Source organism: Schizophyllum commune (genome assembly GCF_000143185.2).
Source record: "Schizophyllum commune H4-8 unplaced genomic scaffold SCHCOscaffold_5, whole genome shotgun sequence".
NCBI classification, from domain to species: Eukaryota; Fungi; Basidiomycota; class Agaricomycetes; order Agaricales; family Schizophyllaceae; genus Schizophyllum; species Schizophyllum commune.
The window spans coordinates 899,301-915,940 of NW_026089542.1; the positions used below are offsets into that span (position 1 = coordinate 899,301).

Genomic DNA, 16,640 nt, shown 5'->3' on the forward strand with positions numbered 1-16,640 from the left:
GCTCTTTCACTACGATTTCCCCTGTCATCACGAAGCGCGCGCACAAATGGCTCGACAAGCCCTGGAGCCCACGTCTTTCCTGGTTGTGCATGTATCTGAGCGCAGATGACATTTTTTTCGAGGCAAAAACGGATGGCTACACGCTGTATTCGCGTAGCGTGCGGTACATAAAGTATGCTGGAATGTAATAGGTATATAATCGTCAGGAAAAGAGATGCGGGAGCGTCAACGAGAACGAGTTCGGAAAACAAGAGCGAGGTTAAATACTCGTGAGATGCATGAGCAAGATACATATCTGGTACGTCGTCCGTGTCATATGCCATGAGCAGTACAATCAGCCTGGGTCGTGAGCCGGTCTGAGTTGTGTGCGATGCCGACTCGTCGTGATATATAAATACACTGCAATGTCGCTTGGCTTGGTCTTTGCAGCCGTCTCGTTTACTCGCCAGCGAAGAGGCGGACAATCATGTATGTTGTGCACCCAACAAAGCGAACGACTGGACAGAGCTGGTCGATGAGGTCGTTCAAAAATGTAGATAGATGACTTACAGGCAAGGCCTGCGACGGAGAAAAGCAAGAAGGCCATGTATCCGCTGACTGTCTTGCTCGCGCCGTCGCTGTCAGCGCTACCGGCCGTATTTCTACCAAGGGCGTTAACTACAAGTTGACAATCGGGATGCTTATTCACTCACAATATAAGCGCTCCGAGCAAGCCATTGCTAAGTGTCCATGCCAACAAGACGCTGTACACCGTTAGTGAACACCATAGAGTATTGTATGATTCCCACATACTTCGTGCGGAACGTCTTGTAGTAATCTTCCTGCACCGTCGACGGATCCGGCTTGCTCTCCTGCTTCGGTGGCTTCGTATTGAGTACATGGATCGCGTCCTCATACAGCGCGTTGATGTCCTGCTCCTGCGTTGGTACGTTCACCTCGACCTCCGCCTTGCCGTCCTTGGTGGTCGTGACAACACCGAGATCGGTTTGGACTTTGTTGTCGCCCTTCGTGCCCCATGAGACGTCGTGAACGTTAGCAAAGGCGTAAACGTTGAGCACGGAAATATATGAGGGGGACATGAGGAGGTACTGGATGAAGGACGTGATCATGTGCCATGGCTCGAACTGCGAGGACATGAGCGAACGAGCGATAGAGGGTACAAACAGTCACTTACGAAGATGAGAGATGCGAGTAGGTATAAGCCGGTCGTAGCTAGAAGCGAGATGACGATGTTCCTGAAGATGGAATTCGTGAAGAGATCCGAGAAGCTCAAGCCGCCGGTCTCCTTCTGTATGTTCTGAATACCCTTGACAGCCAGCAATACAGCAGCCACCTGGTCCATTGTCAGCTCGCGTCCAGTCCCTCTCGACAAGACTAAAATACCGTCATGTACACCGTGATCGCAGCAAAGCCCAAGAAAGCCGTCGTGTAGCCCCATTTGCTGCCTTGAGGTCGGTTTCCCAAGGCCAAGATGAAGCACATCACGAGCAACCCGAGATAGATGTAGTTGATGATGATGTTGGGTATGTGCATGGCGGACCCGACGATGGACTTATCCTCCATCGCTTGCGACAAGATGGTGAACGCGATGTAGTAGTTAGCCTTAACAATCGTCAGTGCGGTTCAAGAGAGAGTACGAGAGGTACTCACGAGCGAGAACCAGGCAAATATGGTGTTAAATACTTGATAGACAGTCTCCACGTGTAGCCAGAACTTGCGCATGAACGTGTGGGCAGAGCGATAGATATAATAGAAATGGAAGCTACGATTCCAATCAGCCCAATTGCCGGTCAAGGGGACAAGCCTACTCACATGGAATGCACGGCAGCGAAGAACGACCCGTTCAGCCACCGTCGCCGCTGCGAGATCAGCTCCGGCACCTGGTCCGGAACATCCGTCACCGCGTACGCGCTCTTCACGTAGTGCAAGATCCACGATCCGCCGCGCTTGCTCACAAGCTCCCAGCAAAGGATACGATCCTCCGCAAGGTACATGTTCGCAGTGAAGATGTCCGCGCCCGCGCCGTGCATCTTTTCGCCGAGGAAGTACTTCTGCAACGGGCCCTCGCCAAGCTCGTCGTTCTGCAGCGCGATGTACCGGTAGGCGGAGAAGGCACCGGGCAGAACGGTGATATACCCGAAGAGCGACTCGAGGGGCTTATCGAGGATGTTCGATATCTTGTACTCGAAGTTCTGGGCGGCGACTGGGAGGGAATAGAGTTAGACGAAATCTTTGATAGATATGAAGAGCGCACCGAGGGGATTCAGGAGGTTCAGGCCCCATTTGCCCTTAAGCGCGACGATTTCACCGCAAGCACCGCCGACGTTGGAGTTGATGTCAAACGCCTTCCACAAGTGATAGATCGACGTCGGACCCGGCATAGTACCAACATCGAGCAGGACGCAAACATTGGGTTGTAATATCGGGCCGAAGGCGTTGAAAAACCAGCGATGAGAGTTAATCTTCTTCTGGTTCTTCTCCTTCAAGCAAAAGATGAGTTGAACGGGCATAGTACCGCGCTCTGCGCCCTCAATCTTCATCGAAGGGGTGACGGTGACTGGACGGGCGGTCAGTAGAATAGCAACCATCAAATCAAAGGACATACTCTGAGTCGTATACTCGTATATGTGCGCCGTGACAGGCTTCTTGTTGACGACGTTCTGATGGATGGTCAGTGATGTTAACCCAAGTCTTATTCTACGAACATACCTTGGCGATACCATCCTGGTACGCCCCCATCGCAGCGATGACGCTCAGCGTCCTGGAATTGATTTTCTGCCGGCCATCCGACACTATGCACACAACTACCTTCTTCCAGCCCTCCTTGCCCCACGTCTTACTACGATCGCGCTTGCACAAGTGCGCAATGTTCTTAATCACACCGTGCATCGTACGGCAGAACAACTCTTCGTCTTCGTTGTACATCGTCATCACGATGAATAACTCCGTTCGCCGAGGTGGATCGTAGTGGACCTGCCGAAGTGTGAAGCCGCTGTCCTTGAAGTCGTTCGGGTCGCATGTCGCAGCCGAGTAGCGCATATGCGTGAACTCGCGGTCGTTCTTCAGCGCGCACATATCTAGGAGCTTGGACGCAACGGGCTGGTCGAGTACGAAATTGCCGTGGAAGAGTTCGACACGCTTGATGGTCTTGTACCGACGCGGGACACGCTGGGGTATACGTCCATAGCGAATGTTCGTTTCCGAGCGCGCGTCGTCATCCCCATCCTCGTCCCCATACCCGCCTGGCATGTCGATCGTGCTCGCGGGGTAGTCGCTGATCGGGCGCCCAATGTCGAGGCGGCTCGCCTGCGAGTGGTCGCGCCGCAGCAAGGGGATGTCGCCCGCATCCGGATCGTCATCCTCGTAAGAGTGCCGCACATTTCCCGGCTGTTCGAGGTACATGGACTGGGGGCTGTGATCCATCGCCTGGTTCGCGTACTGTTGGTCGTAGCCATAGTCGTGTGCCTGGAGACCGCCAGGCTGAGGAAGCGGCGGCGGCGATCCTGGGTAGACCGTGGCTGGCGCGGGAGTGTGACTCTGAGGGAGTGGAGGGGGCGATCCGGGGTAGACTGTGGCGGGCGCTGGCGTGTAAGACTGCGCCGGCTGCTGGACGTACGTCTCCTGCAGAGAATATCCTGGGTTGCGTAAGCTGGTTTTCTATGTATGCGTAATCGAGCAGCGCACCTGGGTACATCGTACTGCCTTGGTTAGGAGGCGGATAAGGATTGGCGAAGGGATCCTGCGCGGGCGCGCCGAAGACTGCCTGCGGCGGGGAGCCGTACTGTTGCATGGGAGGCGGCGAGCTGACTAGCGTAGGCGGCGCGGGAGGGGGGAACTGGTGGTCGAACTGGTCGTACGGGTTGGGATTGTAGCCATCGTTGTAATGCCTCCTCTGAGCCTCATCTGCCTGCACGTCGTGATGAGTTCCGCGCGCGTCGTCCAACATGACATCGGGAACGTACCTCCTGATAGTGTGCCATACCGTCGTCTGCGATTTACAAAGACAAGTAGCGGTAAGTCAGGGGACCTAAGTATTGTGCCGCCGGGGATGAGGCTGTGGTCGCAGTAGATGGGGTGGCTGTGGGAGGTGTACAGCGCCGCAAAACAGGGACGCGTCGGTGCTTCTTTGCGAGGGGTCGAAGAGTACAGCAAGGATATACAGACAAGAGGAAAGACAAGCTGTGAACGTTGCGGACAAGGACTTGCGCGTCGACGGCGACAGCGAGCAGTTCGTTTGTTGCGCTTTGACGTCAGGACGGGGAATTCAAATGTGGAATTACTTGCCGGATAAGGAAAGTAATATGGTCGTTTGGCTTGGCGCCCACATCGCCACCGCCGACGTTGGCGGTACTTCTAACCCAAGGAAAAAATCTATATCCAGATAGTCGTAGATGGAGCAAGTAGACGGCAGTATGTAGTACATGCAAACGGTATACAGTGACACGGTAAGTGTTAGTGCGATGTTGGCTGGCCTTCCGCTGGCTTGTCCTGGCTTTCCGAGTCTGCAGCCCAGTCTCTTAGTCCAAGCTTCTCGCGAGCGTCCTGTATCTGGGTAGGCTTCATCTCTCTGAAAGTGATTCCACCGCGTGAGGCGCCTGACATGGATGGGTGATCGCGGTCGTAGAGGGCAGATGATGATTGGGATAGACTTGCGGTCTGTGTTGCAAGAGCAGCAAAGGAGGCGGTTGAGTCGTGATACCTAGAGGTGCGCGTATGGATGGGTTAGCTCGAGCGCAGGATAACCACGGTGTACGCACAATCTACGGATGTCAAACATGTCAGCGCACATATTGGCAGCTTCACGAAGCTTGTACTCACCTGTAGGCTTCCCTGTTCAGGCAGTCTCCCTCCTCCAGACTATCGAGCGCATTCTTCTTGAAAGCAGCCTTCACCCAGTACAAGACATCAAACACATGATGTTCCTTTGGTCTGCAGAAGCTTCAGATCATGTTATGCAGGACGCCTCCGTTCATACCTCCAAGGGCGGAATCGCGGAGCGAGGTTGAATATACCATCCTGCGCGACAAGGGGGTGGAATACATCCGTCACGAATTGCACGACAGGGGGACGCTCGGGATAGTTGCGAGGGAACGCGAGACGGAACTTCAGAACGGCATCGCTGTAGTAACCTGGTGTAGCCATCCGTTAGCCAGTAGATGGGTACGTCTACAGGTCCACGCACCTTGATGGACAAAGAGGACAGCGTCCCACAGGAGAAGGCTTTCGAGAGAGGGGACGACATAGACGCCCAGTGGACAGTGCGACGCGTGCCGCAACGAGGCGTACTCGAGCGCGACGGCAGTCTTCGTCGCAGGGCTGACCGTGTCAACCTCCTTCGACGCCGAATCAGTCGGCTTATGCCCCTTCGAGCGGCTCATAGAGCGCTTCAGGCCGCTCAGGTCGAGGGACGGAGACTGGAACATCGTGGTCGGACGCAAGGATGGTCGCTTGATGCCTGATGCACATTGCATTCTGCTCTATTCCACTCTACTTCTGATTTCATTCTTTCAACCCATACTTCGACCTGTAGTCGCGCATCTGCGCCAGCTCCTGCTCCATCCCCTTGCTCTCTAGCCACGACATGAGGTCGCGCATCCGGAGAATCGCCCGAACGCGCCCCTGGCCACCGACGAGCTCTTCGATCTCTGTAACCGTGCTCCGCCCCGCGTCCCCCTGCCCGACTTCCTCGCGGTCCAAAAGCTGCACGACGCCGACGACCTCTCCACCTGCCGCCTGAACCGTCCCGATCGCCTCGCGTACGGCCTTGCCGCTCGTCATCACGTCGTCGAGGATGAGCACGCGCCGGCCGTTGAGTGGCGCGCCCACGGTCTTCCCTCCCTCGCCATGATCCTTGGCCTCCTTTCGGTCGTATGCGAAGCCGATATCGCGCTTGTGTTGCGTGTGCAGTGCGAGCGCGGTCACCGCTGCGAAGGGGATACCCTTGTACGCGGGGCCAAAGAGCACGTCGAAGGGGACGGTGTCTATCGGGAATGCGGTGGCGATGGTGTTCGCGTATGCATCGGCGAGCGTTGCAAGGATGGGGCCAGTGTTCAAGAGACCAGCATTGATGAAGTAGGGGGACGCACTAGCTACGACACGCTCGTCAGCGGTGAGTGGCTACGTTGAGGCGGTGGAAGGCTGACCGGCCGGATTTGAGCACGAAGGAGCCGAACTTGAGGGCACCGACGCTCATGGCGCGCTCGATGAGCTCATTCTGGTACGTCTCGAGATTGGACATGGTCGTCGTCGCAGAGGAACGTTTTTCGTGCGAGTGCAGATAGCCAGCGATCGATTCAGATCACTGACCTGTGACTCACCCAATTCAAGCTGAATGTTCACGCTCTGTCGTGGTTTTGGATGGTATCCATTCCCTGACGCTAGGCCAGCGCGGTCAGCAGTAAAATACAGAGCTACATGGGTGGTGTAACAAAGGGGAATAATCTACGCATGTCTCAAGGTAAACCCATAGTCCAAATCATCATACTACATTCATCCGCCCGAGGACATGCGAGTCGTAGCTGTGGCTGAGGGCGATGCCCTCGTCCGTGACGTCCGTGGGGGCCTGCGACCAACGCTCGACGTACTCGCTATTGAGGGGACCGCGCTCCGGGCGATTGGGAGTAGGTGTTCGCGGCGTTGGCCCGCGCGAGAACTTGAGCGCGCCCGAGCCCTCGTCGGTTAGGGAGCGCACCGACGGCGCAGGCGCAAGGTACATCCTCCGCTCCTCCCGCTCCCGCTCGACCTCGTCAAGATCGCGCAGCCACGGTATGCGCATCGCCTCCGCCGTGTCCTGCCGTATCGGCGGCGTCGGCGTCGTGCTCTTCTTCGACTCGGGCTTCGACTCCGCGTCGGGCTGCCATGACGCCCACCGGCTGCGACCGTCGATAACGCCGCTGGGTACCCACCGGCGCGACGCCCAGCTGTCGTTCCCGAGCTCGGCGGTTTCGCGCCAGGACTCGGGCGACGACGTGCGCGGCATGCGCGTGCCCCAGGGCTGCAGGCTGCTACGGTCGTCGGAATCGGGCGTCGCGGGCGCGGGGTCGATCTCTGAGATCGTGTCCCCGCGGCCGTGGTACGAGCGAGGTGTGCGCGTCGTATCCCCGGTCGTATCGCGACGGTGGCGGCCGGTGTAGTAGTACATGGTCACCGGGCGCATGCCTGGTGCCGTCTCTGCTTCCCCGGAGTCGATCTCGGAGGGGAGGCGTCCGCCGACGGCTGAGGGGTACGATATGGACGAGCCGACGGAGACTGTTCGCCTGGATATAGACGCTTTGGAGAGGTTGGACCGATGCGCGTACACGGGCATCCTCCAGTTATTTAGATCAGGCAGGTGTGGGAACTGCGGCGTCAGCTCTTGAACGGCGCGGAAGGAATCCTGCATGCTGGCCATGGACTTGTTGTGTGCGTGTGCGGCGGGTTGCGGTTGCAGTAACGAGTCTTGCTTCGAAGGCGCGTTTGTCATGGGTCGCGATACCATGCTCCAGCTCGACGACGCGCGCCTGTTTTGACCTGCTTCCGTTGCACCGGGAGATTCTGTGCGGAATTTCTCAGTAATAACGGAGGGGCTGGGCATGTCGAGTTCCGAAAAGCGCAGGTGCAGCGTCGGTGCCCGCTGTCCGCCGAAGAACACCGTAACACGCTCGCCCTTCCTCTCGACAGGGCTGTCGCTACGCATTGCGGCGAACGCGCGCATGCCAGGCAAGCCGAGGGACTGCATAGGCTGAGAAATGGGCTTCTCGGGAGCGCGGGGTGCGGCGTGGAAGGCGACGGCAGTTGGTGAGAGGGGGCGGAATGTGCTCGTACGCGGATTGGCAATCAGCTGCATGAGTCGCGAGCGGCGGCGGTCTGGTCGTACGTCGGTAAACGTCTCGACGCTCTCCATCCCGAGCGAGATGCCGACGCACAGCTTTGCGCGAGATATGGCACGTAGTATGCGGCGCGCAAGCGAGACGGCGAAGGTGGCGGGAGCATAACCGACCAGGGTTTCGGCGAGGCCGACGACGAGGCCGGTTGTCGTCCAAATTGTACCACCGAACGAATGCACGGTCCCATTCGGAGACGCCTGTATCTCTTTGTGCTGGCGAGATATGTGTACGAGACGCCGGACCGCGAGGACAGCGGGAAGGGCTTGCAAGGCTGCCAATACTGCCAAGTCTGCGTATGTGGATGCAGTCCACAATGCCTGATCCTGCTTGTTTTCGAAGCCGACTGCGACTATCGTCGTAGTACCATTCGAAAATGTGCCTGCCGAATGTGAGATGGTGCTTTGGAAACCAGGCTGCAGACGTACCGTGAGTGATGCCCACAAATGAAGCGACTTCGTACATGACGAGCGTGATGGGTAGAAATACAACAAGCATGATGATTTGAAGGGAAAGCTTGAGCCAGCGAGGAAAGCAACCAATGAACTGGGAACGCAAAAGAAAGAAGATGAAGAGCCCATAAAAGAAGATGGGGAAAACTGAAGCAACGCCTGGGAAGGACGTTAACGATACTCTGTCGTAAGATAGTTGTGGAGCTTACCTAGGACAGTGTCGATCACTTTAAAGGTGCCGATGTTATCGCGTACAGCGGGGAGAAGGTGAGAGAGCAGATCCAGCAAGGCTAGCATGAAGTACGTGCAACCTTCTGCACCGAGCAACAGTTGTTTCCTGTTGATTCGAGACCCCGTCAGAAGGGGGAACTGCTAGTATGTCGCTGGCAACGCACCTGTGTCCCAGGCCCCAGTTTGCATAGACGGTCCAACACGCGACGAGTGCCTCCAGCCCCGCGGGCACCAGAAGGATTCCGGATTGTACCACGGTAAACGATTGGCAGCGTAGGACGGTCGGTGAGGAAAGGCATATGGATCCCATCGGCTGTTCTGGTGTATCCTATGGTTGCAAGTAATGGGCATCGCAGTGCAGGGCCTGCCTGATCTGGGACTCGGCGGCGGGGGAGGGGAGGGGAACAGTGTCCCAGGGAACGAAGAAAGGAGCGGACCGCAGACTAGAGCTGCACGGAAAGATCGACCAGCGCAGAGAAGAACGAAGGGGTTGGAGAGCAAGGGCAATTCGGTGCGCGCGATGCGCAGGCAGTTCCGTCCCCGGTTGCTATCCCACGTCGATCGCGTTGCCATCGTGGAAGATGCAAACAATTGACAGTGTGCGTCACTAGAGGGGATCCCTTTGTTCGGGGCGCTTCAAAGTGCAAAAGTGAGGTCTCGAGACGTCCAGGTCGAGACCGTCGGAACTCACCAAGAGCTTCGACATCCACTCAAAACCCAGGGCAGACGATACTGAACGCTGAGGCATGAATTATATGCAGATTGGACTGTAGACAGTAACATCTGTGTATTATGCCTCTCCATTCCGCTCTGGGACGTCGTCTCAGACGAGGGCCGTACCTTCAGAAGAATACGAGGAGGAAAAGGCGAGCGTGCCAAACAGTGGCGTGGGAAATGAAGAATAATCACGTGGTGTCCATGTGCACCGAAGTCGAACTTCCTATCTCCTTTCAACTTGCCTTTCAATCCAGTCCAGCTTGAAGTTGTGATAAACCGAAAGGCCGTTTCACGGCAGAGCCCGCTACCATTCAGGACTTCGACATGGCTTTAGATTTGCTCTACTAAATTTCTTAGAACCTCTGCATTGCAAGTCCAGACGAGTGAGCGATGATAGGCAACGGAGCGGGCGAAGAATGCCCTCGCCAGTAAATCATGCTTCCCGCGCACTTTTAAACCCACCGACAAACAAAGGGGTCGTACACAGGAGCCCTCCGGCCCGTGACTAGGCCAGCATCACTCCCTCACCAGTACCATCCATACCATAGAGCGGCTGCCCATCGCGTGTCCTTGTTCAGCCATGCGCAGACCTTCACATGATTGTTCTTGCCGCCGCTCTTCAGTAGAGTCGGGCAATTTTGAGGGAGCCAGAGCGTTGAGATAGGTCTGCGCCCATCGGCCCATCGACGCTGCACTGAACATCCCACGAGATGACGAGGCTTATGAGCTGCTGCTAGACAGTGCCACCAGAGGTCAGCATCCATTGTTCTCGTGGCGCTGGAGGTCTGACACGGTATCGACGCTAGATGGCGTCGAAGAAGTGAGCGCAGGAGAGAAGCCGTCTACGGCGAATGCCGAATGGTCGAGACCTTCGAAGGCCCAGCATGTGCATTTCACGTGACAGTCCTCAGAATCCGTCAGTCTCCGCCAAGAGCGGTTTTGCGTTCCGTCCCCAAAACCCACTACCATAAATAACTCAAAGGGCCGTTGCACGGCAGGGCCCGCTACCATTCAGAATACAACAAGGGGCTACAGTGGATTGACCCTCTTTTGGGTTTGACAACCTTCACTCGCACAAGCCGTCGCGAGCGAGCAGTCAGCGAGCTCGCGTGCCGACGGGAAATTGAGGCGCACTTCCAGAATTTCTGGCGTGCACTTTTCAGTGCAGATCTTCGACCCTATAGCACTGTGAGATAGCGGGGCTTGGAAGGCGGAAGGCAGAAGGCAAAAGGCGTTGCTAGAGCTCCGTGGCGGTAAATTTCCTTGACAGGACTGTCGGAAAACGTAAACCCGGCTTACAAGCCCACAATCACGTCAAGAAACCCCCCACCTTATAAGGTAAAGACCCTTGCGGTGCTTGAGAGATGCAGCAAAGCACTGGATAAAGTTCAGCACTCCAAGAAATTCATGTACATAGAAGACCTCCATAGAGGGATGTTGAAGCTTTTTTAGAGCGAATCGGACCAGACATGCCATCGCTATGCGCCTCCAAAATCCGGGCAGCTTGCCCAATCTGGAGCCCCAAGCACCCCCTAATCAGTCCAAAAGCCAGTCAAGCAGTCAAAAGCGGCTTAAGGTAAAGACCCCCCTTGCAAGCGGCACTTACGTTTTCCGACATGGACGCGTCATCTGCTCGGTCTCTGGAGGAATTCCAGCAGGACTCAGTGAAGATTCCTCGCGCGACGCTAACGATCCGGTACAGCGTCAAGAGGCAACAGAGCGTCGTCGATATGAGGTGAGGGGAGGAGAGAAGCCGCCTACGGCGAATGCCGAGCGGTCGAGACTGTCGAAGACCCTAACATGTGCATCGCACGTGACAGCCCTCAGAATCCGTCAGTCTCCGCCTAGAGCTGTTTTGCGTTCCGTCCCCAATAACTCGAAGGGCCGTTTCACGGCAGAGCCCGCTACCATTCAGGACTTTGACATGGCTTTAAATCTGCTCTACTCAATTTCTCATAACCTCTGCTTTGCAAGTGCAGACGAGTGAGTAAAGACAGGCAACGGAGCGGGCGAGGAGTGCCCTCGCCTCGCCAGTAAATCGTGCTTCCCGCGCATATTTGAGCCAAGCAAAGGGGTCGTACAAAATAGTTAAGTAGGGGACCCACGACAGCTCACGCAGGGGCTTACAGCGCGCCAAAGGCGCGCTGGCGGCGCCACGGGCCGATGGCCCACGCCACACGCCACCGCCGCTTGAAAGGCAGCTCAGGACGTCGAGCGCTGTCCTTAAGTCACAAAATGTAATTGTCATTGTCTACCTACAGTGCATACGAGCAAAAACTCGTTCACCGCTCCCAACAGCGCTCAAGAAGGAGAGCTCTGCTCGTCGTTGATGCTCAAAGAGAGGCCGACGCTGCACGGTAACGCGACGTTCAAATTTTCTCACGAAAATTGGTATGCGTGTGCATAGGAGAGTATGGAGTGCTCTTGCAAAGTTTCAGAGAGATCCGCGAAGAGAGGCGCGCGCTGCGCGCGCCAGAACTCGCGGAGCTCTTTTCGAGTAATACCCGGAAAAAGATTTGTACTTGTTTACACGGCAACTCTAGGGCAGCCATCACGAACTCACGATTGCTCACGCTTCCCCTGCCTCGTACCTCGGCGGGGCCCCTGCGTGAGCAACAAGAGCCCTCCGGCCGTGACCATGCCAGCATCGCTCCCTCACCAAACCATCCAAATAGTGCAGCTGCCCGTCGCGTGCCCTTGTTCAGCCATGCGCAGAGCTTCACACAATTGTTCTCGCCGCTGCTCCATAGTAGAGTCGGGTAATTCGAGGGAGCCAGAGTGTTGGGATGGCTCTGCGCCCATCGGCCCTTCAACGCGGCACTGAACATACCACGAGATGACCATTTCTAAGATGCTGCTAGACAGTGCCGCCAGAGGTCAGTAGCCATCGTTCTCGCGGCGCCAAAAGTCTGACACGGTATCGACGCCAGATGGCGCCGAAGAAGTGAGCGCAGGAGAGAAACCGTCCACGGCGAATGCCGAATGGTCGAGACCTTCGAAGGCCCAACATGTGCATTTCACGTGACAGTCCTCAGAATCCGTCAGTCTCCGCCAAGAGCGGTTTTGCGTTCCGTCCCCAAAACCCACTACCATAAATGGTAGCGGGAAAACCCACTACCATAGATGGTAGCGGGAATGGTAGCGGGAATGTAATGGCTGAATAGCGGCGTTGTAAGAAGAGCCAGAGAAGCTCTTTTGCTGCTGTCGTTGTACTATCCGAGATACGCAGGGCTTTACAATTGAGATACCCTAACATGAAGTCAAGGGTCGGCATGCATTACAAGTCAGTAACAAACAGAGCGATAGCTTGGAGGGGTATACAGAGTAGATCGAGATGTACAGATATTCGAGTGCTGAGCGTCCGTCAGGTGTCTACGAATGTGCGTGGTGGGATAGCAGTGCAGTCTAAACATGATGGACCAATGCAACGTCTAGAATCAGGCGTCCGGACTAGAGCCACTGGGCAAAGCCGGGATGGCCTGAATCTTTTCCGGGTGCACTTCGTCCTCCTGGAGCTGGCATATAAATGGAGTGAACAGGGCAGATGCAGGGATTTACACACCTCGGGCAGGCGGTCGAAGTGCTTCGATAGCTTTTCGATGACCAGGCTGTATGGCAGATGCTGCGTCAATTTCCTATTAAACCGTTAGCGTCGATACGATCTATACTTGGTGGTTCACCATACCTCTTGGGCATGACATTCAATGAATGGCGCGCGTCCAGGGTCGAGTCCAGCACGTTCGACGAGTGTGCCCCCTCGCTTAGCGAGATCTTGATAGAATACTCCTTGTCCGACTTTCCGCGACCGTGGTTCCTCTCATAGAGCTCAAACGTGATGTGCGACTGCTCACAATCAATGGTATACCCCAAGGGCGAGCGAAAAGCACTCACAGCGTAGTCGAGCTCCGGTATCCTCCGATTCGCGATAGGCAACCCCGAGAAGAGTACCAAATTCACGAGGGTGTGAATATGGCTCTCCTTGGTGAAGTACAGACGCAGCGAGCTTCCGTAGTTGTTGCGTGCATTTTCGAGGTCCTCGACGACCTTCTTGAGTAGGGGTAACGATGTGAGCACACCGATCTCCTCCCTGCACGGTGGTCAGTGACTACCACGCCGATGTCAAAGAACGGACGCACTTCTCATCCGGGTCTATGCCGTACTCCTGCGGCGCGACCAAGTCGAACAGCGCCTTCGCACGACTATACAGCTCGTGAAGGCGTCTATCTTGAGGCTGCCCCGACGGTCCGCCGTTCGACTTTCCACCATGTTCGTCGAAGATGGCAAACAGGAATTGTCGATGATGTAGGGCGCAATACTTGATAGTATCGTATAGCTCAGATACCTATCGAAGACGATCAGTACGTGCCTGCGCGCCTTCAGTACAGGAAATGAACTCACCCGCGATGGGTCGAACTTCTTCTGCTCGACGTCACAGAAATCCTCAAACAGCTTCTCCCAGCGCTCGCGGAAAAGCCACGGTTCGTCGCCACAGCACCTGGAGGGCGAGGCGTCAGCACGGCGCACGGTAAGCACCGAGATGAAGGTTTTATCAGACCATCTATCTTGGATCTTGTCTACGTCTAGAGTTTCGTAGTTACGTCGCATGATGTCGCGGAACGAGCTCAATAGCTCGATGACTTCCTGTAATAGCGCATAAGCGAACGAACGTGCGTCGATAAATGAGCGTGGGTGCACGTGCCTTTACTACTTCGACCGGTTCCTTCTTCATACTCTTGGGCCACGTCAGCTCTGGCCGCTTCTCGGGCTCGCCCGGACGCAGCAATATCTTGAGCCGCTTCTTCACATCGTCCATGAGGTCCTTGGCCGCGTTCGAGTCGTCAAGCAAGTCTTTTCGGATGAACAGTGTGACAGGCTCCTGCGGATGCTGCACAATCGACGAAGACATGCTCTTGCTAACGTGTGCGCTACCATTCGCGCTCCCATCCGTCGACGAGCGCGCCGAGTGCGTGCTCGACGTCGACGACGACACGTCATAGTGACTCTGATTGTCCAGCAGCGCCGCCGCAAATATCTCGGCGGAGGCAATAACGCGCCGCTCGGAGGAAGTGTAGATCTGTAGATGGCTGATCAGTGGGAGGGGCGGGCCCGGGCAATTGGCGCTCGCACCTTGACGTTCTGTAGAACTTCCTTGTCTAGAAAGGAAAATTACGACTGATCAGACCAATGCTACCAAAAAGACAGTGCTACTCGGCCGCGTACTCATGATCGAGATGTCTTTCTTCATATTCTCCCCCAGATCGCGCGATTGGTACCGGGCGGAGTGCGTGAACTGCAACGTGTTAGCCATCGGATGCTCGATGATGGATCGTTGGTCCTCACCTCGCCACCCCATTTGAAGACAAGCGTGAGTTTGGTGAGTGTGCGAGGGGTCTGGCCCTTCGAGTAGTTGGGTTTCAGCTGCGCCTTGGTGCCGGGAAGGTCGATCTTGCTGAACAGAGCGTTGTTGAGCTGTGTTAGCTTTGCGAGATCGTCGCCGCTGGCTCCAAGTCGCTTCGCCTCGTCTACGGCCTTTGCGATGCTGCGTAGCTGATCCTTCTCGCGCAAAATGATTTCCTCCTTCTCGCCATTGAGCAGAGTGACGAAAGGCTGCGTCCACGGTTCGTTGATGGGGAAGTTGAACTTGAGTTTCTGGATTGCTGTCAGTGATGCGGCGCTACTGAGATGTAAGACCAACACACCTGCTTCGGCGTGCGATCGGCATGACGGAAGACCGTAACGTTCGCCTTGAGGAGCCACGTTGGCTGCTCCTGCGGAGCAACCTCAGCAGCAGGCAATGGTCGACCGGGTTCCGAGGTAGAGCGTAGACAGATCTCTGTCAGAAATTCCGCAGCCTTGTCTGGGAGAGAATGAGGCCAACGACTGTTCGTTCACGAGGGAACAACATACCGTAGTAGGTAGGATTGCCCTTGACAAAACTCCAACCATTGACGTCGATAACCATGCTCTTCTGACCGTTGTCGCAGCGTAGCAGGTCAAACCCGCAGACGCGCTGACCAAAGCCCTCGCATATCTTCGCGGCCCATAGCTTCTCTTCCGGAGTCAGATGTGTGATGAAGCTATAGCGAGTTGTTAGTTTTCTTCGCATCATAATTTGACTGGGCTTACCGAATTTCTTTCCCTTCTACGTTCCTTCGTACGACACCATCCACCACTGGTGACTTGCGCGTCTCAGCATGGGTATAATCGCGCCCCACCGTGTATATCTTAATGTCTTCGGAATTGTCGACATCGATGAACTGCTCATAAATGTACGACCCGTCCGTCCTCGGACTGTTGAGGGTAGGGTCCATCTCACTGGACTTGTTACCGACCTGTTACCGACGCACATCGCGTGAGCCACTGTGATAAGGCAAAGGCGTGATCGCACCCACGCACCTTGCGGAACAACCTCCTCCCTCCTCCTCCCCTGAAGTATATGTAGACATTGTGGTCCTCTCCGCTAACCGGCTTCTCAACGAATGGCTTCTCCAGGACTTTGCCGTCGATGATGATGGCGTCTCCGTCTTCGCGGAGGGTGACGTCCGGGGTGATCTGCAAGCCGCCCAGGACGACGCCGACGCGCTGCTTCATGAGGTCTCGGAGCTCGCTATCGACCTTCGGACCTCCATCCCTCGATACCTCAAGGCGCTTCGGGGTGGGCACTTTGAGGTGATCGAGCATCGCTCCGACGAGGCGGCGATCCCATAGTAGGGCCTGCTGGGGTAGGTCGTTGATGCAGACGGGACTCCGCAACTTGACATAGGAGATGGCCTTATCCAGGGGAAAGTCGGTAGAGAAGAAGGAAATGAGGACGTCACAGCGCGGCCAATTGTCGACGTCTAAGGCATTGGGTTAGTGCAGAGCTGGGAGGACCTCGTTTTCGCCTCGCACCTTCGTCCAAAATGACCTTGTCGCCAAACACCTTGACCTCGATCGCTCCGCGGGATCGTTGCACGAGCCGGGTGAGGATTTCAGTCATGGCCTTCGATCGCGCCTTGACGTCCATCGCGCAGACGCCGAGCACAATCGGCTTCCTTCTGGCTGCCTCCTCCATCCGTTCTTCCCAGCTCGTGTCGGCAGAATCCTGGCGCTGAACTCGGTTCGGATGATGAGTGGCTGCAAGGTCGGAGTGCGATGACGACGGCGAGGACGCGCGAGTGAAGATAGAGCTCGACCTGCGCGAGCGGTCGTTGTTCGTCGCCGACGAGGAGAACAGCGACGAGAAGCGGGACTGGCGATCCCAATGCATGTCGACGTCGGTGGCAAGCGTCTGCTCCTCACGCCGAAGTCCGTGCGCGCGGAGCCCGGCCCGCGCGCCCGAAGGGGAACCGGGCGCCTGCCGAGCACGTGCGCGAGGGGGCTGCGAAGGGCGCAAGCA

The 16,640-nt window shown here is 56.2% G+C and overlaps 6 protein-coding genes across 6 annotated transcripts; all 6 read right to left on the reverse strand.

The window, feature by feature from the left end:
* Positions 1-82: 82 nt before the first annotated feature.
* SCHCODRAFT_02621601 (uncharacterized protein) lies at positions 83-4,233 on the reverse strand. Its single transcript, XM_003037808.2, has 13 exons — positions 3,963-4,233; positions 3,685-3,907; positions 2,710-3,635; positions 2,606-2,660; positions 2,255-2,557; positions 1,813-2,203; positions 1,651-1,762; positions 1,384-1,602; positions 1,175-1,333; positions 793-1,124; positions 693-743; positions 550-641; positions 83-497 (listed from the first exon to the last, which is right to left on the reverse strand). Exons 1-13 carry the CDS (start codon positions 3,978-3,980, stop codon positions 439-441), a joined length of 2,940 nt encoding a protein of 979 aa, XP_003037854.2. The 5' UTR covers positions 3,981-4,233; the 3' UTR covers positions 83-438.
* Positions 4,234-4,814: 581 nt separating this feature from the next.
* On the reverse strand, positions 4,815-5,378 carry SCHCODRAFT_02498106 (UBC-like protein; the record flags this gene model as incomplete). The annotated part of the gene is made up of 3 exons (XM_003037809.1): positions 4,815-4,929; positions 4,976-5,129; positions 5,183-5,378. 3 exons carry the CDS (start codon positions 5,376-5,378, stop codon positions 4,815-4,817), a joined length of 465 nt encoding a protein of 154 aa, XP_003037855.1.
* Positions 5,379-5,441: 63 nt separating this feature from the next.
* Positions 5,442-6,298, reverse strand: SCHCODRAFT_02621608 (orotate phosphoribosyltransferase). Its single transcript, XM_003037810.2, has 2 exons — positions 6,144-6,298; positions 5,442-6,085 (listed from the first exon to the last, which is right to left on the reverse strand). The coding sequence occupies exons 1-2, from the start codon at positions 6,236-6,238 to the stop codon at positions 5,500-5,502; spliced, it is 681 nt and encodes a 226-aa protein (XP_003037856.1). The 5' UTR covers positions 6,239-6,298; the 3' UTR covers positions 5,442-5,499.
* A 180-nt stretch (positions 6,299-6,478) lies between these two features.
* On the reverse strand, positions 6,479-8,855 carry SCHCODRAFT_02500140 (uncharacterized protein; the record flags this gene model as incomplete). The annotated part of the gene is made up of 4 exons (XM_003037811.2): positions 6,479-8,244; positions 8,291-8,473; positions 8,524-8,651; positions 8,710-8,855. 4 exons carry the CDS (start codon positions 8,853-8,855, stop codon positions 6,479-6,481), a joined length of 2,223 nt encoding a protein of 740 aa, XP_003037857.1.
* Positions 8,856-11,477: 2,622 nt separating this feature from the next.
* On the reverse strand, positions 11,478-11,814 carry SCHCODRAFT_02621612 (uncharacterized protein; the record flags this gene model as incomplete). The annotated part of the gene is made up of 2 exons (XM_050345067.1): positions 11,478-11,499; positions 11,561-11,814. One exon carries the CDS (start codon positions 11,812-11,814, stop codon positions 11,632-11,634), a length of 183 nt encoding a protein of 60 aa, XP_050200430.1. The 3' UTR covers positions 11,478-11,499; positions 11,561-11,631.
* A 592-nt stretch (positions 11,815-12,406) lies between these two features.
* Positions 12,407-16,525, reverse strand: SCHCODRAFT_02621615 (uncharacterized protein). The gene is made up of 16 exons (XM_050345068.1): positions 16,154-16,525; positions 15,659-16,101; positions 15,389-15,594; positions 15,170-15,339; positions 14,962-15,119; positions 14,603-14,911; positions 14,483-14,552; positions 14,390-14,415; positions 13,962-14,336; positions 13,818-13,903; positions 13,661-13,757; positions 13,399-13,604; positions 13,154-13,349; positions 12,948-13,105; positions 12,825-12,897; positions 12,407-12,771 (listed from the first exon to the last, which is right to left on the reverse strand). The coding sequence occupies exons 1-16, from the start codon at positions 16,509-16,511 to the stop codon at positions 12,700-12,702; spliced, it is 3,003 nt and encodes a 1,000-aa protein (XP_050200431.1). The 5' UTR covers positions 16,512-16,525; the 3' UTR covers positions 12,407-12,699.
* Positions 16,526-16,640: the final 115 nt, after the last annotated feature.